The sequence below is a fragment of the Passer montanus genome, unplaced genomic scaffold (genome assembly GCF_014805655.1).
Source record: "Passer montanus isolate IOZ18808 unplaced genomic scaffold, ASM1480565v1 scaffold81, whole genome shotgun sequence".
NCBI classification, from domain to species: Eukaryota; Metazoa; Chordata; class Aves; order Passeriformes; family Passeridae; genus Passer; species Passer montanus.
The window spans coordinates 382,798-407,280 of record NW_024373368.1 but is presented as its reverse complement, the minus strand read 5'-3'; the positions used below and the strand labels follow the sequence as shown (position 1 = coordinate 407,280).

Sequence of the window (24,483 nt, the reverse complement as noted above, 5' to 3'; positions counted from 1 at the left end):
GCCAAGATGTGAAAAATCATCTCCAGCTTCCCAAGCTCAGGGCCTCCAGGAGATATCCTCTCCCCAGGAATGGTGTGGGGTTAGGGTTAGGGTTAGGGTTAGGGTTAGAGTTAGAGTTAGAGTTAGAGTTAGAGTTAGGGTTAAGGTTAGGACACCCCATCCTTCACCTCACCTGACTGGGGCTTTCACTGAAGGCTGTGGGTGATCCCGACTTGAGTCGGGGGGATCCCTGGCCCCTCTTTCTCCAGGGCAGCAGGCCCCAGCAGTGCCGTGGAGCCAGGGGGGTCTGGCACAGATGAGTGGGACAAGGGGAAAGATGCTCGAGGGACACTGGGGGCAGCATGTCCCAGATGAGCAAAGCAGGGCCTGTGAGCAGCACAGGGCAGTGGAAGCACAAAGCAGGTGGTTCTGAGAAGGCTGACAGGCACATGAGATCTTATCGGGGTGCATTTCTCCTCCCACTCCTCCTAATGAAACCTGCTTGTTCTGTCTCACTGGGGAGCTCAGCAGTGCCTGCGTGTTCTTCCACATTGGTTCAGCACCTGTGGAGCCTGCCTGGTACCTTGCCAGGGGGAACAGCCATGGGCAGGAACTGAGGGGATCTTGGTGGTGGGAGATGGTGAGATCTACCCTGACTTGTTCCTGCAGCAGAAGGAGCCACATAAGCTGGTGGTTTGAAGGTACATGAGTACCAGAACACACAGGAAAGTGGGATCAGTTTTCTGGAATCTTCTCTGTGGTCTGTTGGCTGCATTTTCTGCTCATGAAAAGCTTGGGGCTTCCCTCCACCATACATAAACACCTCTTAGGAATGGGCTCGGAGATATGGGATTCAGGTGGGATGCAGAGTCCTGCACGCTGTGAGAGGTGACTTGTAGCCACACCCAGATATAAGAGAGACTCTGCCAGACCCACTGATAAAACTGCCTATACACAGGACCCATCCAAGTGGGTCTTACACCTGTGGCAGTCAGCAGTGAATTTGCTGTCTCGATGGTGCCTTGCCTGTGCTGCCTGGGCTCAGGCAGATGTGACACAGAGCTGATGGCGTTGTGTTCAAGAGCTGACACATCTGCTCATCTGGATGGGCTGGAGAAGCTGCTTAAAGGAGGTGCCCACAAAGTGGTGTCTGACAGGAACACTGAAGACCCCCCATGGGACCTCTTCTGGAGAAGGTGGCCCCAGGCAGGTTCTCCTGGTGGCTCCACCTCCACAAAGGGAGCAGCACGTGCGAGCTGTCAAATGCCACCTGAATGCTGCAGCAGGGAGGCACCAGCAGTGGGACTGAGAGCTATTACCACACACAAGGACGTGGGGAGGCAGGACCTGTCCCAGCTCCTCAGGGGTTTGGGGATCATCAATCCCTCTTGGGTTTGGGATCGGCAAACCTTGCTCTGCAAGTGTGTCAAGCATTGAGTGGGGCTGGGGAGTAGGGCCAGACAGATGTCCCCCAGGGTGGCCCAGTGGTTTTCCCCTGAGCATCACTAACACGGTGCAGCCTGATGTATGATGTGATCTTCATCAAAGACACAGCAGGGCAGGGAGGAGGCAGGGAGAGACAGAGTACAGTACACGCCTGCCTGCTCGGTGTGCTCGGGGATGGCGGTGCCCGCTTGGCTGTAGCGTTATGCTGCGAACTCCTGTCGGCAAGGATCCTATCAACCATCCTCTCCCTGCCCTCCCGCACCACGCTCTGCCACTTGTCCCGGGCGTGCTGCAGGCGGGGCCCAGCCCTTTTCAGAAGAGGGTTGTTTCCAGGTCGGTGTGTCCGGGAGGTACCGAGGTTTGGTTCACACAGAAGGAAGGTGTGCAAGCATGCCTGGGAAAGAACCAGGCATCCTGGCCAGAGCTGAGGGCGTCCCCAGGGCATGCCCGGGGCAGAGGTGGGCATCCTTGCAGCAAATCAGGCATCCTGGGGCACATCTGAGCATTCTCGAGGCAGAGATGGGCATCCCTGGGGCACAGCTAGGTATCCTGGGGCCAGAGTCGGGTATCCAGGGCCAGAGCTGAGCATCCCTGGGCAGAGCCGAGCATCGCTGGGGCAGAGTCGAGCAGGGGCTCGGGCCATTGCTGTCCCCAAAGCCCCATGCCGAGGCTCCCCGGGCCCGGTGCGGGGGTTGCGGGCTCAGCGCGGCTCCCCCCGCCGCTGCCTCATCAATAGGCACCAGACCCCGCTCCCGCAGCGTTGCCGTGGAAACGGGCGGAGCCGCCGCCATTGGCGGCCCGGGGCGCGGCGCGGCCCCCCCGGGTGCCCGGCCCGGTTCCGAATTGATGACTCGGCAGCGGCTGCGCCGGGGGCTGCCCGGGGCCGCGGCGAGGGGCTGGCAGCTCCCCCGGCCCCTCCGCTACGTCATGGGGCCGGGGGCGGCGGGGGCCTGAGGGCGGCGGGAGCAGCCTCCGCACGGGAGCCGCGGATCCGGGCGGGGACGGAGCCATTCCCGGTGCGGGACGGAGCCATTCCCGGTGCGGGGATGTTGCTGCTGCGGCCGCCCCCTGCCCCGGTCCCGCCGCGGAGGAGCGCGGCCCGGGCTGCTCCCGCCGCCGCTCTGATGCCTTCGGCTTTCCCTTGCCGGCTCCCGACGCCCCGGGCAGCCCTGGCCGGTGCGGAGTGAGCGCAGCCCTGCCCCAGCCATGCAAGAGCCGGAGCGCGGCGTGCCCAGCGCGGCCCCGGGGCAGAGCGGTGTCCCCGCCGCCTCCGCCCGCCCGGACCTGGACACGCGTGAAGGCGCGGGGGGTGACACGGCCGGCTGCCAGCTGTCCCCGGGGTCGGAGCAGGACGGAGCACCCCAGCCCCGGGAAGAGTCCTCGGGAACCCCCCGCGTCCCTCCGCCGGACCCCCAGCGGGTTCACTCCGCACCGGAGCTCGTCAGGCCGCTGCGAGCGATGGACCGGACAGAGACACCCCCCAAGGTAAGGCGGGGGTCGGGCTGTGTCTGCTCATTCTGGGGGAGAGGCGGGAGGATGTCACCTCGGTACGAGACGGGAACGGGGAATTGGGAGCGCGGGGCTGCGGCTGAGCCATCCCCAAACCGTGGGGCCGGCACCTGCCACCGCCGCTGCCACACACCCGCGCGAGAGAAAGGAGCCTTTGCTGCCCTTCAGCAGGGATTTCCAGCTACCTCTACCCTGGAAAACGCAGGAGCTGGTGCGAGGTCTTGCCGGAGCCCTGACGGAGCCAGCGCTGAGCAGAGCCCACCTGGAATAGGCACAGCCATGCACCAGCCAAGGCTGAGCCACCCTTGCGGCATGTCCCCGTTCCGGCAGCATCAATGGCCCTGCGGGTAGTGGCAGGGACATGACTCACCGCCACCTTCTTCCAGAGCATCCCCTCTCCTATCTGGGAAGCCCTGGAGGGCTTAGGGCACCTCCACTGCAGGAGGAACCAGCCCCTGCAGGCAGCACCCGGGCACCTCGGGGCAGTGCAATGCCTGGCCCCTGCAGCCCCTCCCTAAAAACAGCCCAAAAGGCTTCCTCAGGGTCTCACTGCCTTGATCTAGGTCACAGAAGTTCATCGGCTCACCCTGTTTAGGACAGCTTGCCACCCGTTCCCATGGGGAACATCAGCCATCTTCCTGAGGTCTCCTGGAATCTGAAGCAGGGGGAAGCTCTGTGGTGCTTTAAAAATAGGGGAGAAATGGCTCTTGACTTTTTCTTATTGAGCACAGGGGAGAAGAGCTGACCAGTGCTGGTTGGGGTTTAGCAGGGGTGTTTTGAACAAGGCTGTGCCATGCTGCTGAGCCCAGCTGGAGAGCAGCCTGGAGCAGCCTGCGGGAGAAACGGAGCCCCTGGAAACCCACAGAGGGAGAACGTGATTTCACTGCAGCCTAGTTTGTTAAGGGTCTGTTCTGGAGGGCTGTTTATTGTGATGCTTAGGGAAAGACCACATTGAACATTGGTCAGACTCTGACCCCAGCCCTGGCTGTGCCAGAAGCACCACAGTCAAAACATTGGATGGAAGAATGGGACGGATTTCTGCTCCCACCCCTCTTTTGTATCCCAGGACTCCGGTCACTTGTGCCAGACTTACTGTTTTTAGAGAATCCTGGAATGGTTTGGGTTGGAAGGGACCTTACAGACCATCTCGTTCCAGCCCACCTTCCACTAGACCAGTTTGCCACAAGCCCTGCCCAGCGTGTCCTTTGGGAGAGCCGGCTGGCAAGGGAGGGAGTGGGTGCTGTGTCCTGGTGGGAGCCTGGGTGGGAAGGATGGGATTGGAAGGGCGGCAGGTGGCTGGTTCAGAGGGTGTTTGTGGGTGCTCCAGCAGCTGAACTGCTGGAGGGTGGGAGCTGTGCACCAGTTCTTGCTGATCCCTGCAGTGGGTCCCCCCTATTGGTCCCCATGGAGGTGACTGCTGAGCACCTGCCATCCAGTTTGCCTTGGTCCTTGGGCTGCACTGTTTTCCTGCATCCTGGAGGTTCCTAGCTGGGTGGGAGCCTTTCCATGGCATTCTGACAGCACCATGGTAGTACCATCAGAGCTCCATGTACTATGGTGGGACCGGTGGTGCTGGTGGTGCCATGATGTGCTCTGGTGCCAGACTGATGGGGCTGTGGGACCAGTGTTACTCTGCTGTATCATGGCAGTGCCACAGTGGCACTGTGATGTCATTGGAGTGGTGCTGGTGGTACCATGGCAGTACAATCCTTAACATTGATACTGATTTCCAGAAAGGTTACCTTGTGTTTTCCTGGGAAAACAAAATCCAGCAGTTTCTCCTGGAGCCAAGTGGCTTTAGGGATGTGAAAGGCTTTCAGTTCAGCCCCAGGAGAGAGCTCAGTGCTGCTGTTCCCACTGCTGCTGGGCTGCTGGGCTGTGGAGCAACACCCTCCTACCTGGGGATGAGGTGCTGTGTTAGAGCTGGGGCCAAGCCACACTTGCACAGCTCCCCTCCAAAGCTTGGCTGCTCCTGGCTAGGCTGGGACACACCCTGTGTCTTGTGCTGCCAGAGACAAGCTTCCTTTAGGACATTTGTCCTTGGGATGTCAGAGCTGCATTATGTGAACAGGACAGCTGCCTCCAGGGAGTCCTCTCCTGGTGTGGAGAAGAGCCTCCTGAGGGCTCATCACTGACAGAGTTGATTAAAGATGTTGATTTTATGATGAAGCTCTTGCTGTGTGTCCCAGCTTCTGCCACCACTGCTCAGCCATTCCCTCGGGGACAGGCTGTGGAGAGGCATTAAGACTGTCTGGAGGTCAAGTTGATCTTGGCGTCCTTGCCTGCGTCTCTCCTGAGTGCAGAGTGCAGGGAGCTTTTGCCCTTCTCCCATCTGGGAGCTGGCAGAGGAACTCTGGAGTTAAGGAGGTGGGACAGGGGGGACACACCTGGAGCCTCCCATCCAGCCTCTGCCCCTAGAAGGCTCCAGAGATGGAAGAGGCTGATCATGTCCTGACCAGGCAAGTGTTGAATATCTCCAGGGGCTGGGATCCCACCAAGAAATGTTCTCCATAGCCTGGTGGGAATTTTCCTTGTTGAGGTTTGTGCTCACATCTCTCCATCCATTTGTCACATGTCCCTGCATTCTGCAAGGCACTGCAGGCTTTCCCAGCTCCTCGTCAGAGCAGTGTGTCCCACCATGGCCCCACTGGATAATGCTGTCTGGGGGTTGTCACAAGTGTATCCTTCCTCCTGGGCCTTTGGAATTGCTCTGGTCTCGCTTCCCAACATTTCTGTGTGGACATGAGACATAAGAAATTACTGCTGAGAATCTCCAGGCACTGCAGGGGTAGGATCCCAATCCAAATCATGAATATCAGAGGAGAAAAACATTGTATGTGTAGGAAGAATGGGGTTAAAGTGGCACAGATACAGTCTGTCTGGAAATTGGAAAGTTCTCAGAATGCTGTCAGATGGATTTTTAGAGCACTTCCCACAAGAGCTCAGTTGCCTGCATCTCGCAGGGGATGCTGCTCTAGCAGGATCTGCTTTGGCCCTGGAAAATTCAGGGTGGTTTGGGAGTGGGTTGCTGAAGGGAAGGCTCCCTCCTGGTGACCTGCACTGGACAAGGGAAGAGGATCAAGGTTGTTGACTTTCTGTATATTCCCTGCATCCTTCCCTTCCAGGATTACTCATCTCCCCAAGCTCCCCAGATCACTCGTGGAAGGGATGAGCTCAGCAGCTGACCATTCCCTGTTCCCATCCCAGAACCACACAGGCAAGGGGCACAGTTAGGGTGCTCTGAGCTAGTTCTTGTGACTTCTTCTCAATCACAAGAGGTTGCTTTGGATTTGAATTTCTTAAAATCCTAGCCTCACCTTCCCTTGAGGTCATGTAGAGCTGAGAATATTCAATAAATCTGTAAATCCAACTGAAAATGCTTAATTTAAGGAGCCCTGCAGTGAGTAGGAATTTAAATGGCTGCAAAAAAAACCCCAACCTGTTGGTCCCAGTGGGGCTTAATAAAACAAAGTAGAGACACAGGAAGAATTATAAGATGCTGGTAAATATCCTCCACATCAAGTGCTTAGGCCAAGCTCATTATCATTATCATTTAATGATAAGCTCAGTGCCTTTTGCAGGAATTTGTGGTCTTTCAAGAGCTTCAAATTTTCCATTGGCAAAGCTGGAAAGATGTTCATTTAGTGTCTGAGGGTGTGTAGAGCTGCACCCTTGACTGGGAAGGGTAGGTCAGCAGGATGAAAGATGGCAGTAGGACAGGGACACCTTGGGCAATGGAGCCAGTTCTTGCCATTTCTTGCAATCCTAATTAGAAGGTTGTATTCCATCATGCTCAAAATCTGAGTAAACTAATTTTCCTTGGCTTGGCAGTGCACAGTCTCATGCAAATGCCTTAGTGCTGTTTGCTGCAGCACTATGGATGCATGGCCATTTCAGGCAGCTGCCTGCCAGGAAAAGCCAATGCCTCTCTGTTTGTAGGAATGAATGGAAAACAAGGCAAAGTGAGACTAGGAAGGGGAAGGCAATGCTCATTTTAGCCCTTTTTTGATTAAGCTCATGCCTTCTGTGCAAAGACATCTCCAAATGGTTTGACCAGGTCACTTGTGTGACATCTGGAGGGTGAGGGCACCAAGCAGTGCCTCCTCGCTGTGTCCTTGGCTCCTCTGGGCTGGTGGAGATAAACTGAATTTGGGACAGGGCTGTCACACTGTCTTGCTGTTGGCCATTGCCAGACCATGACCAAGATGAGCAAGAACACTGATCCCAACTTTGAATCACAAAATCCCAAAGTGGTTTGGGTTGACCCTTAAAGCTTATCCAGTCCCACCCTACTGTCCCAGGCTGCTCCAAGACTGGCCTTGGGCACTGCCAGGGATCCAGGGGCAGCCACAGCTGCTCTGGGCACCCTGTGCCAGGGCATGCCCACCCTCACAGGGAACAATTCCTTCCTAGCTAATCATGCCATGGCCTGGGCAACTAGAGCAGGTTTTTTTAGCCAATGTGACCCAAAAGAAAAGGTGTTCTTGGCCCCTGGGAAGCTGCCAGTGATTTGGAAAATAGGAAGAAGTGGGTGAGAAACTGCAGTGCAGATTTCTGGGCAAAAACTGACTTGTACATACATGGCCCCTCAGCCCCCTGATGTACTCTGCGAGGTGGAAGAGCAAATATACCTCTTCAGAGCTGAATATGTTGAGGAATCAAGTATTTGCACTTAATCAAAGCACACCTGTGATCAGGATGTTGGTGCTGAGGCTCTGTGGTGAGAAGGAGAGTTGGTGTTGACTTTGCAAGCCATGATACTCTTAGAAGGCTGTGGCTCTTCTATATGGGCAGGGGATTTACTGACCTGCAGCTCAGTGGCTTCCCAGGGTGAAGGCAGAATTCTCATGACTTTCTTGGGAGTGTTCCTCTGGATTAGAGTTTCTGTTACAGGAAATATGAGATATCAGAGAACAATCATGCCTACTCCAGCCATCAAATACCAAACCTGGAAAGAACTAAATTTTATCATTCTTTACCAGGGGTTTTGAGGTATTTTGCATGTTCTATAGAAAATAGAATTATCTGACCTATGGCATCCAGAAAGAGTCCAGATGCTCCACAAAGACCTCAGGGTGGTGTGGGCCTGAGCCCACAGTGCTGGGAGCTACCGACTGACCTCTGCTTAGAGCTAAGCAACAAAAAGCTCCAGAAATGTCTTACAGTAAGCCAGTACCCGTGCTTTAGCTTAAATAATTTGCAATGTGCATGAATACACAGCAGCAGAGGTTGTGAAGTCTTTCTGTGTTTGCACTGAAGTTTTTCACACATTGCTTCCCACATCTTTTAGGTTTTGCATTTTTTTAATATAGTGGAAATAGTGTTGCATGAGCTACTTCTCTGCAGATTCAATTATTTGTTCAGCAGCACCCAGAAAATTCTGCAGTGGGGGAAAAAGCGAGCATGGCTGTCTTGGCTTCAGAATGTTACAACCTGACCAGGTTGTATGATGCACAGGCTGTCTTCCACACATTCCCCAGGTGGGTAGTGAAACAGCAACGTCCCCTGAAGTGCAGTGGGGATGAGCATGGTCCTGCTTTACCAAGAGTGGAGCTTGGCCAAATCTTTCTGGAAGCTGGTAAGAGACAAGGTTTACAACACTTGTAAACCAGTGTTCAAAGGGCAGTTGCAAGAACAGGCTTTGTACCTTTTTTTCACCTTACAAAATGCAGATATCTTTCTTACAAGGTGTCTAGGGGGCAAAGACCCTGCAGGGGACACAGGGGTGGCCAGGGGTCACACAGTGCCCCAAAAGTAGGAGGGTGGTGTTGCTGTATTTGAAGAGTGTTGCACAACCTGGTGCTGCTTCAGGTTATCTGATGGATCAGCTGCAGTTTGTGGCTGCACACAAGCTAGGATTGTGAAACACTTTGTGCTTAACACAGAAAGAGCTGGGTCACAGCTGGGGAAAGCCTGTCCAGGGCCACACAGACCTTGTCATGCCTCTGCTTCAGGTGGGTCGTGGCCATCTGGAAGCAGGGACATGTCTCCATAGCCTATTGGAGAGCAGGGCCAGGAGCAAAATGGCCAGACAAAAGAAGAGGTGACACCAGCAGTGTCCAGCCAGATGAGAACCTGCACTCTGAGCAGCACCTGTCCCCTGCCAGAGTCAGCCATGGCTTCTGCAAAGCCTCCATTCCTCACACTATTTTCTGTCTGATGGTGAAGGATGAAGAATCACATGTGCAGCATCTCAGGAGCATTTCAGAACCACCTTCCCAGCAGCCATGAGGTATTTCAGTGTCATTTTCTCTCATCTCCTTGCAAATCCTCGTGTCTTTTGGATTTGCTGTCAAACATGAGGAATTGTGTCGCATTGCACCCTGAACCCAGCTGCAGCCTTGGCTTTTGAAGAGCTGATCCTCTGCATTGGGAGTTTATTTTCCACTCACATTCCTCCCTGTCTCAGTTTTGCAGGAACATTAATTTCTCCCTGGTTGGGAGGCTGGAGAAGCTGAGCTCATCGAAGGACAGTGAGCCAGGTCCATCAGGGCTATTGAGCTGATTATTCTCCTCCTGGCATAGCTCGGTTTGTGCTCCTGGGATTCATAATGGTGCTTCCACAGAGGGTTTTAAGATAGAGAGAACCTGGTTTTGCGAGACTCCAATTTCAGCTGCATCTCATTTTAAAACCCAGTCAAGAGTATATGAAGAGCTGGCAGTGGTCAGAGGGTGTGCAGGAGAGGATGCCTGGGGAAATGCAGAGAAACAGCAAATGTATAGTGACTGCTCCCCTGAATATTCCCTCAATATCTTCCAATCCATGGCTCCAGCACTCCTCATGCTGGAGGCAGGATTTTTGAAGTTAATAGCTTTGGATGGATTTTTTCTTCCATGAATTTGTTACATGGGGTGATAAAAATCAGATAAATGAGGAAATCACATAATAAGGGCAAGTAGTAGGCTGGAAGAGGGATGGGCAGCAGGAGAAAATGCTGACTGATGGAAAGGGGAGTGGCAGCACACAGGGCTGTGGGGAAGTGCCCTAAAGGCAAGGGCACAACAGAGATGTTCGTGTCTGAAACCAGGAACAGCACAAAATGCTGGAAGGAAGCAGGACAAGCAGAGTGGAACACACTGCCTGTCAGAGGAGTGGCAGGATAATCAAGCTTCATCCCAGGCATGTCTCTTACTTCTCCCATACCCTTGGCAGCACTGTCCCTGTTCCCTGGGTGGGGATGTTCTGGCTGCTCACTGTGCCGGCAGCGCTGGGGCTGACTCTGCTCACTGACCCAACAGGAGGTGAGGCTATTTTTGTCTTGCTTTTGATATGCAGTGAGGGCACTGCAAGAGAGCAGCCTGTGGAAAATAAGTTTGTCCTGTGAGGTGGCTGATTCCATTGAAACTGTCTGGAAGAGAAGAAAATGGATTGGCAATGACAGGCTTCGTTTCCAAGTGAAGAGGATTGAGAAGTTAAGGGAACTAATTACTAAAGTCAGGTGGAATGAACTGCTAAAGGGCTTTGGCATTGTGGAGGTTTGGGGACAATGATTTCAAATGAAGGAGAGGTGGTTGATTTAATACATCCAAGATAGCAGGAGAGCTGGGATAGCTTCACCTGGGTCACTCTGCAAGGTGTCTTCAGAGAGGGGTTGTATTCAGAGATGGCTCCTGCAAAGCAAACCCAGGAACTGGACCCTGGATCAGGTGCAGATGGAGAAATCAGGGCATCTTGAAATTGTCAGTGTTTTATACACCTTTAAATTGTGTGTGGTTTCTACACTCAAATTAGGTATGTTTTCAAATCAGCTGTGTGCCTGCCTGTTTCCAAAGGCTACCTGAGACCTTCTGTTCATGGGGCCACCTGGTAAATACCTCCTCCCTGTCTGGCTTTCAGCAGGGGCTCCAAAGCAAGGCTGGGTTTAGACTTCAGCTGTACCCCAGGGCTGGCTGGGGGAGCCCTGGGCTGGTGGGTGCCAGGCGTGCTGCAGTGCCGGCACAGCCCCAGCCGCATTGCAGAGCACGGCTGCAGGCACTGCCTGGCTGATTTACTGTCCTCCAATGGCCTCCTGCAAGTTTTCTGCAGGACTTTAAGGACTGTGCTGGATGCTGGGTGCTCCAGAGGGATTTTGCCTGCATGACCCATTTAACAGCCTGGCTGGGCACTTCTCCCTGCCAAAGCTGCTGCAGCTCTCTGGTGCATTTGAAGCTTTCAGGTGAAAAAGCAGCACTTTTCTGGCAGCTGCCCTGCTGAGGCTTTTCTTTCTTTGCTGTTTTTAATGCATCTTGGAGAAACTTTGGGCTCTGCCTGCCAGAAGAGATGACAGATGAAATGGAGGCTTCAAAGCCACGTGCCTGCTGCTCTCCTCCCTCAGCATCCCTGCTGTTCTGCTCCTGCCTTCCTCTCATTTTAGAAACTTTCCCTGTGGCAAAAGACCACAGAGAAGCATGTCACTTGTGTTAATTTTTAGGTTAATTTTTTAGTGGCCGAGGATGCTCCTGATCTGGGGAATGTGGCTGCCTGGAGACTCTCTCTGCTGCCCCATGGTGTCAACTCTGCCTTGGCTTACAGAAAACCTCCTTGACCAAGGAATACATTTGGATTCCAGCTCCCGCTGACACTTTTGTATGTCTTCATCTGGATGAGTCACTTTGAGGGGAGCCTCTGTGTCTCTCCTACGTAATGATTTCTTCCAGCTTCCCATGAAAAGCACCATGGGAGCCTTGAGTGCAGCCAGCAGCGAGGCTGCGCCGTGCAGCGCGGGATCCTTAAGGAACTGCAGAGCAGTTGATAAATTAAAAGCCATTTCATTATAGGAAATGAATGTTTAATGAGTGTGGGATGACGTCTAGACAGCCCTTCGGTTCCAGGCTCTCTGTGGTCTTGGCGGAGGGCTCAGCTGATGCAGCCAGCACTGGCTCAGAGCCAACAGGAAGGTTTGGCAAAGCTTTTGTGGCAGTGAGGTCCCCGCGCAGGACAGACATCCTGGCACAGCAAGGATCTCCTGCCTCCACGTCTTCTCACTGCTTCTGTCCCTTGTGCCTCTCTGGGCAAAGCCCCAAGGAGCTGCGGCTGCAGAGGGACGTGCTGGCACAGGGGACACTTGGCCCTGTGCCTGGCCCCAGCCTGGAGCACACAGCCACACTCCCCTGCTCCATGGCACTTTGCCTGGGGAGGCTGCCACATCCACAGAATAGGAAGAGACATGCCAGCCTTTGCCGTGTCATGGGCTCTGGAGTCGTGACATGAAACCTGGGCTGAGCTGGGGACAGCCTGGCACGGTGGGGGTGAGGGGTTATGAGCCTTTACATCTTGCCCTAATGAAATGGTTTATGGCAACAGAAATGGGGTTTCAAATGCAGAAATTTGAATGTAGGTCCCCAAAATATCCCCATACTATGCTGGAGATGCTGATTGTCTCCTACTGAAACCCCATGCTGCTGATGTCAGAAGTCCTGGCTGGCTGGTGGGGGAGGCAGGAGAACATCAGCTCCTCGTCAAAAGCTCTCCTGCTCCCATCCCAGCACAGAGGCTGCTGGTTCATGGTGCTTGCCCTGTCTCAGGGCAACCACAGACAAGAATTTTGAGGCCTCTTGGCAGTGGCAAGGAGATGGAAATAATGCACTTTGACTTCATTGCAGGGCTGCCTTCTTGGCTCTGGGGGTGGCAGCAGGGGACCAGCCTGAGGTGCTGCCATGCACAGCACAGGAGATGCTGGTAGGACTCCTCTCTCCATGAACCTGCCCCATTTTGTCACCTGAAGTGTTCCCTATATGGATTCCTGGCCAAGGAAGTGCTTTGTTAGTCCTGGAGCTGGTGATGGGGGAAATGGTCTCTGGGACACTTCACTGTACCTGTAAATCTACAGGGACAGGACTGATGCTGCAGGAGCTGGTACTGGGCACAGAGCTCCCAGGGGAGCTTCCTGGTATCCCTGTGATGCTGGGTTCAGGGATTTCCTTTGTTCCTGGGCCTAACCATTCCTGGAAGTGGCCCTAAGTTGTTGGAGAGCAGGAGAGGGCACCCAGGTGCTGCAATGTGATGTCCCCAGGAGCAGTGGCCTGGAGTGCCTAGGAGGGAAAAAAATACAGGAAGATGTATTCTTGTTTTGCAACGTGTGGGTAGCAGTACAGTCTCCTTCTATGGGGCATTTCACTCCAGTTTTCACAAGCCCTGGCATATCTGTGGGGAGAGTGGGCATCTATAAACCACTCTGCCAAAAGTCTGTCAGCTCGTGGCACGTCATATCCTGGTGTCTCAAGGGGTTGATGGGACTGGGGACACCACGTGAGGCTGATGGGAAGGGCTGGGTGTCATCTTCTGGGTTTTTGTTTGTTTTTTGTTTGTTTGTTTTGGTTTGTTTTGGAGTTTTTTTTGTTTGGTTTTTTTTTTTGTTTTCAATCTCCTTCAGCTGTGTTTTCCCTCCCTGCTTTGTCAAGACATTTCCAAACAGGTGTGAGAGGTTAGGAGAGCCGTGAACATGGCACCATGCTGGGGAATTCAGTGAGAAGGGACTTTGTGGCACTGGTCTCCTGCCCTATCTCTGCAATGGACATGATGGAGAAACCAGAACTGTTCAAAAGTTTAGTGAGCTCAGACCTCCTAGAGCTGAACTCCTGTCTGAGCTTTTGCTACCCAGAAAGCTTGGGCAGCATTCCTTTGGGAGTGAGAGATGTTTCCCCAGTACCTTTGGCTGGAAAACTGCAGGGCAGAGCTGTGCACACTGAGAAGGTCGCAGCCGTTCAGCGGAGACTTGTTGGGCTCTTGGAGTGGGTCTCGCAAGACCTGCCTGGCTGCTGGGAAAACATGTAGCTGGATCTTCCCAAGGCACTGCCACATGGCAGCTGTGAAACAGCAGCTCAGCTCCGAGCTTTGCTAACACCCAGAAATCTTTGCTGGGAGCTGGCTCCGGTAGAGAGCCTGCGGCGAGCTGCTCTGGGCAGGAAGCGGCAACCACAAAATTCTATATACAGGTCCTGGCAGAGCTGCTGCTGCTGCTGCTTTTGAGGTGGCAAAATGAAGGTGGTGTTTGCAAAGAATCTTGCATGTCACCTTTTTTTTAAGCCAAGGCTGACACAGAGAGGATGGTCTGGGGTCTGGCTCTGGGCTGAACACGAGTGCTGGTGTGGGGAAGAGAGTGAGGAAGTCTGCTTGCCTCCAAAGCCATGTGGAGCTGGAGGCCACTGCATCCTTTAGCTGTGAGGAGAAGCACACATGCCTGGGGTGCCAGGGGTTGTATTCTGCCTGCCTGGGTCTTGCTGGCTTTGCCCATGTTTCACCTGAGCCAGTTTGGATGGTGCCATGGCTCAGGACAACAGAAGGGTCTGGGCTTTTTTTCCTGGGTGGAAGTTGAAAGCATTCTTAAAGCTATAGAGATGGCAGCTGTCACCCTCAGGGTGGTCTCAAAGGCCAGTTGCTGCCCAGTGGACATGCAGTGCCTTGCCTCCTCTTGAAATCAGCCCCCACATCCCACCCTTTGCCACCAGCACCCTGACCCCACCAGCCACTGGCACAGCCAGGCCAGGCTCACCACAGGGCTGGGGCTGGTGTGAGGCTGCATCCCCCTCTGTCACTGCCCCTGGTGAATCCCTGTGGTCCTGCATGATTGCAGTCCCTGCTCCAGGCAGGTGAAGTCCTGCCTTGCCCCTCCATACTGTTTTGCAGAGTGGGGCTGACTACAGCTTCCTCGTGAGCCAGAACACAAAGCTCCTGAGTGCACTGGAGGACCTGCGGCACCGCTGCTCCAGCCTGGCCGAGGAGAACAGCTTGCTGGTGAGCAGGAGATGCTGTCATGGGATGGATGCTCTGTGGGGAGGGAGTCCTGGACACAGAGAGCTGCTCTCTGCTGCCAACTCTAAGAGATCACAGAATCACAGAACATGCTGAGTGAGAAGGTGCCCACAAGAATCATTGAGTCCAGCTCCTGGCCCTGCACAGAACCATCCCCAAGAGTCACACCATGTACAGGACTATTGTCCAAATGCTTCTTGAGCTCATGAGATAACCTGGACAGGGCCAGAGGACAAAGGAGGTCTGGTGCTATGAGTCCCCTTTATGCTGCAGCCATCAGCTGGAGCTGGACCCTTCCCTGCAGTGCTGAGCAGGGCTGGGCAGGGGAGGGGAAGTCACTCTTGTTTCCTCTTTAACTGGAAAAGCAGAAACACTGATTCACTCAGCCTTGGCTGTGGGTGACAGTGCAGCACTGCCCCCTGCTCCCATGAGAGCCCAGCACCAGCATCCTCCCCAGCTGCACCCCAAAGCCAAGCCAGGCTGCCACAGCCTGGGCCATCTACCTTCTGCCCCCTCCCTCATCCCTGACTCCCCAGGTGGGCTAGCCAGGATTCTCAGGAAAGAGGGGATATTCCCCTCCTGCATCCTCCTGGAGAGCATCACCCCAGCCCTGCAGTGTGTGGGTGCAGCCCAGCCATGCTGGGCAAATTTGATTGCTCAGCATTTCAGATTCATATCACCCCATTCAAAATGCATATTTTAGAGAATTTTCTTACACTAAAAGCATAAATTCAGCATGACCTGCACCCCAAGGAGTTACCCCTTATCAAGTCATCTGGATTTTAGTGAAGCACAAGCCTGTGTGTCAAATTTTGACTCTTAAAAATCAGCCTCAGCCTTCCAGCCCAGGCACCCATGGTGCACTCTCACAGGGGCAGGGAGGGAAATTATCGTGAGGATGAGTCAACCTGACGTTTCTGCTGATGTGAAAAGACAGCATAACACATCTGGGTTCGACCTTGGGAGAAGGAGCCATTGGCAAGAGGCAGCTTATTGGAACAGACAGATAACAAATAAAAGGGAATTAAGAGCGAACAGAATCAATAGGAAGAAAAAGGAAATTTGCTTTGCAAATATTGTAAAGTCATTTGTCGCCTTCTCCTGCTCATGCTTTGGTGTCAGGACAGAAAGGTCACAGATAAGCTTGCTGTGGTGGTGCATTACAAATGCTCAGGCATGTGATGAGTCCTGTAATCCTGGGGAAATAAACCGGGAAGGCTCTGGAAGAGAAAGCCCAAAGTGTGGATATACCGTGTATACCCTGATGCTGGAAACACATTGAGTCCTAGCAGAGCCTGCAACAGGGATGTGGATGGAGAGGGACCATGTGGGATGGTCTGGGGTGGGGTGAAGGGTATCTTATGGAGATTGAGAGGTTACATTAACAAAAATACCAGGAAAACACAGTTTTCAGGGATGGGAGAGGCAACAGAGATTGGTGTTCAATGGTTGGGATAGTTCCAAAAGAACAGGCCAAGCCCTGGCCAGGAAAAGGCCTCTGTGCCCTCCCTAGGTCAGGTACAGGCCAGGATGTTGGCTCCTGAGCAAAGGCTTCACCTCCAACTTCTCCTTCTGGTCTCCAGCGCAGGAGCTGCTTCCCCCAGACAGAGGAGAAGGTGAAGCACCTGAAGAGGAAGAACGCGGAGCTGGCGGTGATCGCCAAGCGCCTGGAGGAGAGAGCCCGGAAGCTCCAGGAGGCAAACCTCAAAGTGGTGGGTGCTGGGACCTGCTGCGGCTGGGGACCTGGGCTGGGAGAGCATCTCACCACCAGGACCTTTGGTTTTCTGCTTCCATTGAGCTAGAAAGGCTTTTCCTTTCCCTTTTTCTTAAACCTACAGCAAACATGCTTTGCACGTCACAGCAGAGCAAGAATCACCAAACCCAGCTATTGCCAGCTTCTCTACTCCTCTTGGGGCTGGTTTGAGGAATTTCTTCCTGCTTGGTTTCTTACTGTAAGGTCATAGTTTAAAATAATTAACTCTGCTTTCTTTGGGCAAGTCATGAAAATAATTCATCTGACTTCATCAAAAAGAAACAGGAAGAATTTGAAAAAGAAAAGGAGTGCGGTGAAGCAAAACAGGAAGGGGTGAGAGGCAGCTCTGTCCCATCCACACCTCACTGGAAATGCTGCGCAAACCACAGGGTTTCTGCCTTTTCCAACCCAACAGCAGCTTGTTGTGAACCCTGGAGTGTGTGACATGGTGCAGCAGCAGTGGGAGGTGGCTGTAGGGTATGGGATCTTGGGCACACCTTCCTGAAGGAAAGCAGGGATTGTGATGGGGAATTCAAGCCATTTAGGGTAGAAAGGAGGAAGTGAAAGCTGTGCTGGAGAAAAGGTAGGGGGATTTCCTGGCACTGCTGCCCTCTCCGTCCCCAGGCACTGCCGCACTCTGTCACTGGGTTTTGGTACTTGCAGGGCAACACATCTTGGGCACACCTTCCTGAAGGAAAGCAGGGATTGTGATGGGGAATTCAAGCCATTTAGGGTAGAAAGGAGGAAGTGAAAGCTGTGCTGGAGAAAAGGTAGGGGGATTTCCTGGCACTGCTGCCCTCTGTCACAGGGTTTTGGTACTTGCAGGGCAACAGATGGACTTGTCAGATACTATGTTGAGAGAAACCATTTGACATACTATGCAGACCCTCCAGCACCTATACAAATACTGTTTTATTTGTTTCCCCAGTGAAACTTTGAGGTGGGGACAGTTTAGGGCCTGTGCAAGCCCTGGAGAACTGACTTGCTGGCCCACGTGTCCTGACAGCAGCAAGTGCTGGGGTGGCTGTGCCTTTTGGAGGGTGGGCTGGAGATACGACCAGAGAAGGGGCCCTGAGGAGCTGGGGTTAATTTGGCACCAGATCCCTCCAGTGTTTGGTACCAGGTCCTGTGGAGCTATGGCCACACAGCTTCTGCACATGCATGAGATATTTGGGAAGACCTGGGGAAGAAAACTTTGCACACAGGATTCTGTGTGCCTGATCTGGCAGCAGAGGATCCCCTTCCCAGATTGTCAGGCTTTGTGCAGATGAAAATAGCTGGGCAGAGAGAGGCAGGGTTGGATAACCCTGGAGACCGGATGTATCCTCACTGCCTGTAGGACTGGGATGAACAGAGGGTTTCAGCTGCCCCTTCATCCAAGTCTTTGGTGCTGGTACCCAGTGGGAGAGCCAACTCCAGGGATGGGGACATCCCAGGGACACTGTGGCTGGGCAGAGCCTATACTCAGCCATCTGCCTGTCCCTGCCTGCCCCACTCCCCCTAAGCACACTGCCATCCCCATCTTACGCTTTCCTCCCTCTCAGGGAGCATGTGAACCTGAACTACTTTTCCCCCAGTCCTGCTTTTCTCCCAGTCCCCACTGGCTGCGCTGGCCCTGGATGGGCTCTCCTTAGCTTCTGCCTTTCCCTCTATCTTCTGCCCATCCATGCAGAAGCTCTTTCCTACTAGAAACCCATGCAATCTGTTTCTCTTCCTGATTTCACCATCTCTACCCTTGATCCCGTATTGATCATCTTTGATCCCATGCTCATCTTTCCTACCATTCTCCCCTCCTCTCTGCTGTCTTCTCTTGTCTTTTTTACCTCATCCTGTTTTTCTCTCCTTCCCCTCCCCATTTCTGCCCTGCCTGCAGCCCCCGTGCTGGTTGTACCTATTGGGTACATTGTACTTCCCACCTATTCTTTGAGCCACTTTTCCATCCAGCCTTTCCTCTTCTACTTTTCCATAGGTCTGTCCTTCTCCTCTGTCTGTTTGTCTCTCCTTTGGGGCCAGGCTGAATTTTGTTGGCAGTGCTCCCTGTGCTGGGTGATGGGGTGGTGGTTAAGGAGCACCAAAGGGTGATGGGGTGGTGGTTGTTGAACACCAAGTGGTGATGAGGTGGTGGATAACATGAACACACCTCACTGCTCTCTGGTGTAGGTAACTGCTCCGGTGCCTCTGAAGGGCTCCAGCCTGGAACTGTGCAAAAAAGCATTTGCCCGCCAACGTGCCAAGGACCTGACAGAGCAAGCCAGTGCTCTCCTGGAAAAAGACAAGCAGATTGAAGCTCTGCAGCAGGAATGCCGGGAACTGCAGGCTAAACTTCTGGCAGGGAAGGTGAGACACTTTGTGGGACATCACTCCAGGGCTGGGGCCAAGAACAAACAGTGGTGATGGAAGCCAGGCTCTGGGAAGTGGTGGCGAGGGCGGGGGTGGGAGAATTAGCCTCAAATAGAGGCTGAAAACAGGGGAGGGGATTTGATGTGTGAGCTGAGTGGGGACACTTGGGGGACACTTGTTTTGCAAAATTGCATAGAGAAATATAAGATATCAACAAAAGTTGCTATTACTAACATTTTTTGGTCATGAACAGAAGAAAACATCAAGAGCAAAACAATGCATGTAGTAAAAGAAAGAGTGGCAGAGAAAGAGTGTGGCAGAGACTGTCCATATCTCTCCAGAAGAGTGCATTGGGGGACACCCTGCTTGTCCCTCTATCAGTTCATGGATCTGAGCTGCCATTTCCAGCAGTGACTAAAACTCCTAAAACTCCTTCCCTGGAAACCCCTGATAAGCCACAGACACAGGGTGACTTTTCAAAAGGATGAGCTGCAAGCAAGATGTGGGCAAGAAGCAGGGCCTCCTTTCAAAGCGTTTCTTTGAGAAGCACATTCCCAAAAACCAATCTAGATCCCAAGCTTCAAGCTGCAGCTTTCTGAGGAGTCACAGCCACCATGAGACTGGGGATAATTCAATGCCTCCTGAAATGTTTATTATGACAGCTACAAATCAGCAGGCAGGGCTGGGTGTTCATGAAACCATCTGCAGTGCTGCTGTCTGCTCCTGGGCTGGTGATCTGCATTCCCTTCAGTACCAGCCCAGGCCATGTCAATATAAATGGTGGGATAAAGTGGTAATTCAGCTCATCCCAAGATTTAGGACTGGTCAGATGTGTCACTCTTGCAACATTCTTCTCTGTGACTTTTCTGAAAGGAGCCTCTGCAGACAGCTGGGGCTGGGTGAGATGGTTCCCACTCAAGGTGACTAAAGCAACCTGTTCTGGGCATCTAAATTGTATCTTTGATTCCCAGACTGGATGCTTGCAGTTTAGGTCAGTTCAAATCTCCAAAGGATCTCAGTAACACTTGGGCCTATGCTGGTTTCCTCCTGTTTTGCTAATGCAAATGTGGTCAAGTGACATCCTACCTCCCTGCCCCCAGCTGAGCTGAACACTTGCACTTCTACCTGTCCTACTTACGTGGTATTTAGGTGACAAATAGTTCCTCACTGAAAATATCTTTATTTTTGTCCCTGACCTCCCCATATGTTCAATTTAACTACAGGTTTGAAGGTGGATTCTCAGTCTTTTCCTAATGTAGATCTAGTCAGGACTAGAACAATGGGGTGTATTTGGTGTTTGTACAGAGCTGCCCCATTGATCTTGCCTGGCATTAAACCGAAGGACAAACCTATCCAGGTCTTTCTGTGCTCTACAGTGTAAGCAAGAAGTTTCCTTCCCATGCCTTTGATTTCTCACCTCAGGCCCCCATAGAAAGGGGAACAGACCCTTTCCAAAGCACTCTGATTTTCCTAGCAGAGTGTGCTGGGCAATCTGGACCTGCTAGGGACAGGTGTGACAGATTGCAAAGGAATGTGACAGAAGTGGGTGAGCAAGGTTCATTCCTGGCCAAGGAAAAGCACATGGGTGCAACCCCCAGGGCTGACAAATTCAGTCACTGCCTTTCTTGGCTGACCTGGGTGACCACCGTGACCTTGTCTGTGGCACCAGGAGCCGGGACATTGATGCCTGAGCAGGGAATCCATAGAAAAGAGAGCAGTATAGATCATTCTGTCTGATCTTGTTTTTCCCATTTCTCTTCCAAGCAAACCACTCATTAAATTTTAATTTCCAGCTACTTAAAATTCCAAATTCCCCTAATCTGTCTGCAGCATGCAAAATGCATTATGCCAATGAAGGGTGTTTTATGCAGAGATATGATGTGCACACTTAGAGTTTGTAACCAAATCAATTTCAATCGTGGGTATTTAAATCAGTAGAAATTTTTCAGTAGTGATGAAAAGGATCCACTCAGTTCCCTGGCAGTAGCAGGACTCACAACCTGCACCCCAGGCTGCAAATGCATTGGCCTTGCTTTGCAAAGCCAGGGCTCTTAGGACAGAATAAAATAATTTCCTGAAATCATACTCCAGTGATCTGCTTCCAACCAAACCCTGGCTCCAGCTAAATCCAGGCTGCAATTTCTTGCAGCATGGATTCTTGGACGTGGAGGACTGGGGGGGGAACAGCTGCAGGGGGATCGGTATAATAGAAACTGAGGGGAGTACTCAGCTTTTTTCTACTCCCTTATTCCCCCAGGCTTCCAAGGCTGTCTGTTGGGAATAGCTGCCTTTTTGTGGTGGGGGAAGGGAGATTTTATACATAGCCCCAGCCAATTTTGTTTAAAGAACTACTACCCTGATAGCCTGAACGTGGAGCTGGCAGAGAGCAGGCCCAGCTGCTCACTTCTTGAATCTATAATCAGTTCCCATTAATACTGCCTCAGTTTCCCCCTTGCAGCGTGAGAGTAACCATGGTTCTCTCCACAAATTGTATTTATAAAGCACACACTATTTTTAGGGCAAAAAAGAAGCAAACAAGGAAGCAAATTAAATTTGTCCTGGATACCAGTTATGTCTTGAATTCTTTGGCTTAGAAGCTTTCCAGGGGAATGAACAATGTCCCCTCGAGCAGCAGATTTTTAAACACAGGTTTTTATAACTTGATTTTGTATATATGGACATGCAGGTACGTGTTTCTTCAGCTTCCTGAAATTTGGAAGCCTTTGAAGAATCAAACAAGCTGGTGACATATTCTCCCCAGCTTTGTGATAGTCAGATTGTGCTGGTTTCCTTCTAAAAGCTGCTGTGTTTGGGTCGTGTGTGGATGGGAGTGACCCCTTGTGCTATGTATCGGTGTCCATCACACATACTGTCTTGAGAGGAGAGAAATCAAGAATGTGAGGAAACCAAATATTATTTTGAGTAAGAACTGACCAAATCCCAGATGTTCTTCATTCCTGCAACCTCTCAAGCCAAGAGATTGCCAGCACCCACAACAAGGAGTAAAGAAAACAGCGAGAGCTCTGGTTTGGCTGGGCTGTGAAATGACATTATCCTACCACGCTCCCTGCTGGCATGTGATGAGATGGCCCATGCTTGGAAAAGCTCTGCACATCCTGCTGGGAGAGCTGCAGGAGCATTACAGTCTGGGTTTCATCTTCACAAGGAATAATGTTTTTGCATAAAGGTTGTAAAGTGAGTTTTGAGGCTTTGGAGACCCAGGAATCAGCCATGCATGTGTGCCACACTACGTGGGTTTTCCCAGCCTCTCCTCTTTTGGAGTTTGCATGTTAAATGTGAGATGCCCCACCTTTTGGAGCTTGTCAGTGCCATGGTGCCATGGTTGGTTTCCCACAGGATGACCCTCGCTGCCTGAACGTCATCGAGTTTGACCGCCTGCTGCGGGAATCCCAGCGAGAGGTGCTGCGGCTCCAGAGGCAGATCGCACTCAAGAATTTCAAGGAGTGTTTGCGTTCCTCCAAAATGAGCTCAGGCAGTGCCATGCCCAGTGCTGCCACACGTCCAGGACCAGCCAATTCCTGCCTTAAAGGTGCACCTCAACCAAAGGAGGCCTTGGGAGACCCAGTGCTGGGAGGGAGAGCTCGCAGGGAGGTGAGACAAGTGGGTCAGCAATTGGAAAGTTTGGATATTTTATTGCTCAGTTAATTGGTGTTCTTAGGGAACTTCATTTGGAGAAGGTGAGGGCTGTGGTTCACAGCCACTGCAAATAGGTGCAGTGCTGGTTGCCAAAGGGAACACATTCCAGCACCAGGTCCCAGGGTGAGGAGGGATGTGGATGCTGCTGCCAGCCCACACCAGCACAGGGATGCTGAGCTGTGCCAGGAGCTCAGTCCTGCTCATTTTCCCTAGCACAGGGCTCCTATGCTGTGATTTTCAGCCTAGGAAAGCAGGTAATGTTTTTTCTTTATAGAATCATGGAATGGTTTGGATTGGAGGGATCTTAAAAGTGCCTCTCGTTCCACCCCCTGCCATGGGCAGGGACACCTTCCACTATCCCAGGTTGCTCCTGGCTGTGGACGCTTTCTGGGATGGGGCAGCCACAGCTTCCCCGGACACCCTGTGCTGGGGCCTCCCAACCCTCCCAGGAGGGAACTCCTTCCCAATATCCCTGCCCTCTAGCAGTGGGAGCCATTCCCTGTGTGCTATCTCTCCATCCCTTGTCCCCAGTCCCTCTCCAGGTCTCCTGGAGCCCCTTTAGGCCCTGGAAGTGGCTCTGAGCTCTCCCTGCAGCCTTCTCCAGGTCAGCACCCCCAGCTCTCCCAGCCTAGCTCCAGAGCAGAGGGCTCCAGCGCCTGAAGCAGCTTCGGGGCCTCCTCTGGACTCGGTCCAGCATCGGGGCCCCGCAGCAGCAGGCAGCCCCAGGGGGTGTCACCACAGCAAAAGGCCTCGGCGGGCCGGGCCGGGCCCTCCTCGGGGCCGGGCCGCGGTGCCGCTGTGCCCCGCAGCCCCCGGGGCGGCGGGCAGGGGTGTCCGAGCCCGGGCTCCGGAGGATGTGGCTCCCAGGGGCTCTGCCGCTTTCCTCTCTTGTTTTCAATGTGATAGAATGCCACATTCCCCGGTGGGAGATTGGGCCGCGCATCTTCCCCCCACCTTCCCGCCAGCTGCTCTGGTTTATTGCCCTCCGGCTCTTTCAGCAGATGCATTGAAAATTCATTCCTTGGCCGTCTCCTCCAAGTCACTCCTAGGTTTATAAAACCCTCTCCTTCAGCCGTTTTTGTGGATTGTTTGTTTTTTCCTTTTTGGAGGGAGGGTGTAGGTTTTGTTTTTGTTTGTTTGTTTTTTGTTTCTTTCCGGCCTCTTCCATTATTCAGTGTTCATCATCTTTGTCTCCCTCCTTTGTGTGTTTTCTCTGTCAGTTTTCTGTTGGGGAAGCAGCGTGCAGCAGCATCCCAGACGCTGTGGCATTGATTTATATGACAGCAAAATGAAGTTTTCTCTCCCTTTCCCAGAAGATCTCTTTGCCTTTTTGTCTAAGCACTGTTTATTAAACCATCATTAGTCTCTGTAATCACTCAGTGTCACGGGGCTCTCATCACTGTCTCTGCTGCATCAGTGCTTGCAGAGCACAGTTCCTGCTCCCTCTTATTTTTACTGAATATTTAGCCAAGAGAAAATCCTCCCCTCACTCTGTGGTGGCTCAGTGTCTGCAGGCACCTCTTAAAGGACTGCAGCTGAACGTCTTCTGAGCGCCCAAGCAAATTCCTGCTGGGTCTCCCTCACCCACTTACTTGCTGACATCTTCGAAAAACTTCTTTATACATCCATGAATACGTTTCCCCCTGCCACAATGTAAGTTTGTTTGGATTATTGAAAGTGTTTGCATTTTATTCAGTTTCTATCAGTTTGCCCAGAAATGGTGTCAAATGTACTGGTCTTTCTACAGCTGTCTACTGGAATATGCTTAGAACTCTGAAATACTCTTGAAGCATGGCATTTGCCATCTTTTGGGTATTTGGTGTTAAGGCAGTGTTGGAGAAGTGACTTGCTGCACGGATTGATTCAGTTCCTGAATCTCAGTGCTGAACTGAGGGATTCACTTCATGCCAAAGGGGGTTTTAAACCCTGGGGTGAATACTACGTAATCTTGGTGGTTTGTTACTCTTTATTTTCTTAGCTTCCACAGATCTTATGGACAGTTCAGTTTCAGAGAGGTTCTCAGCCTTGTTCTTCATAGTTTGATATTTTAGCCCCCATTTACCATGCC

At 52.5% G+C, this 24,483-nt stretch overlaps 1 protein-coding gene across 8 annotated transcripts in view; it reads left to right on the top strand.

Annotated features, from left to right (window-relative positions):
* Positions 1-2,314: 2,314 nt before the first annotated feature.
* The window catches only part of TSPOAP1 (TSPO associated protein 1), a 67,463-nt gene continuing 45,294 nt past the window's right edge, over positions 2,315-24,483 (top strand). For 5 of the 8 annotated variants that reach the window (XM_039732880.1, XM_039732879.1, XM_039732878.1 and 2 more), the window contains exons 1-5: positions 2,317-2,910; positions 14,540-14,647; positions 16,249-16,377; positions 18,579-18,755; positions 22,116-22,370. In XM_039732880.1, the coding sequence (XP_039588814.1) occupies positions 2,632-2,910; positions 14,540-14,647; positions 16,249-16,377; positions 18,579-18,755; positions 22,116-22,370 (948 nt within the window). In that variant the 5' untranslated portion in view covers positions 2,317-2,631. Of the gene's footprint in view, positions 2,911-14,539; positions 14,648-16,248; positions 16,378-18,578; positions 18,756-22,115; positions 22,371-24,483 lie in introns of all 8 variants that reach the window. The other 3 variants (XR_005630275.1, XM_039732883.1, XM_039732882.1) reach the window with 2 other exon arrangements.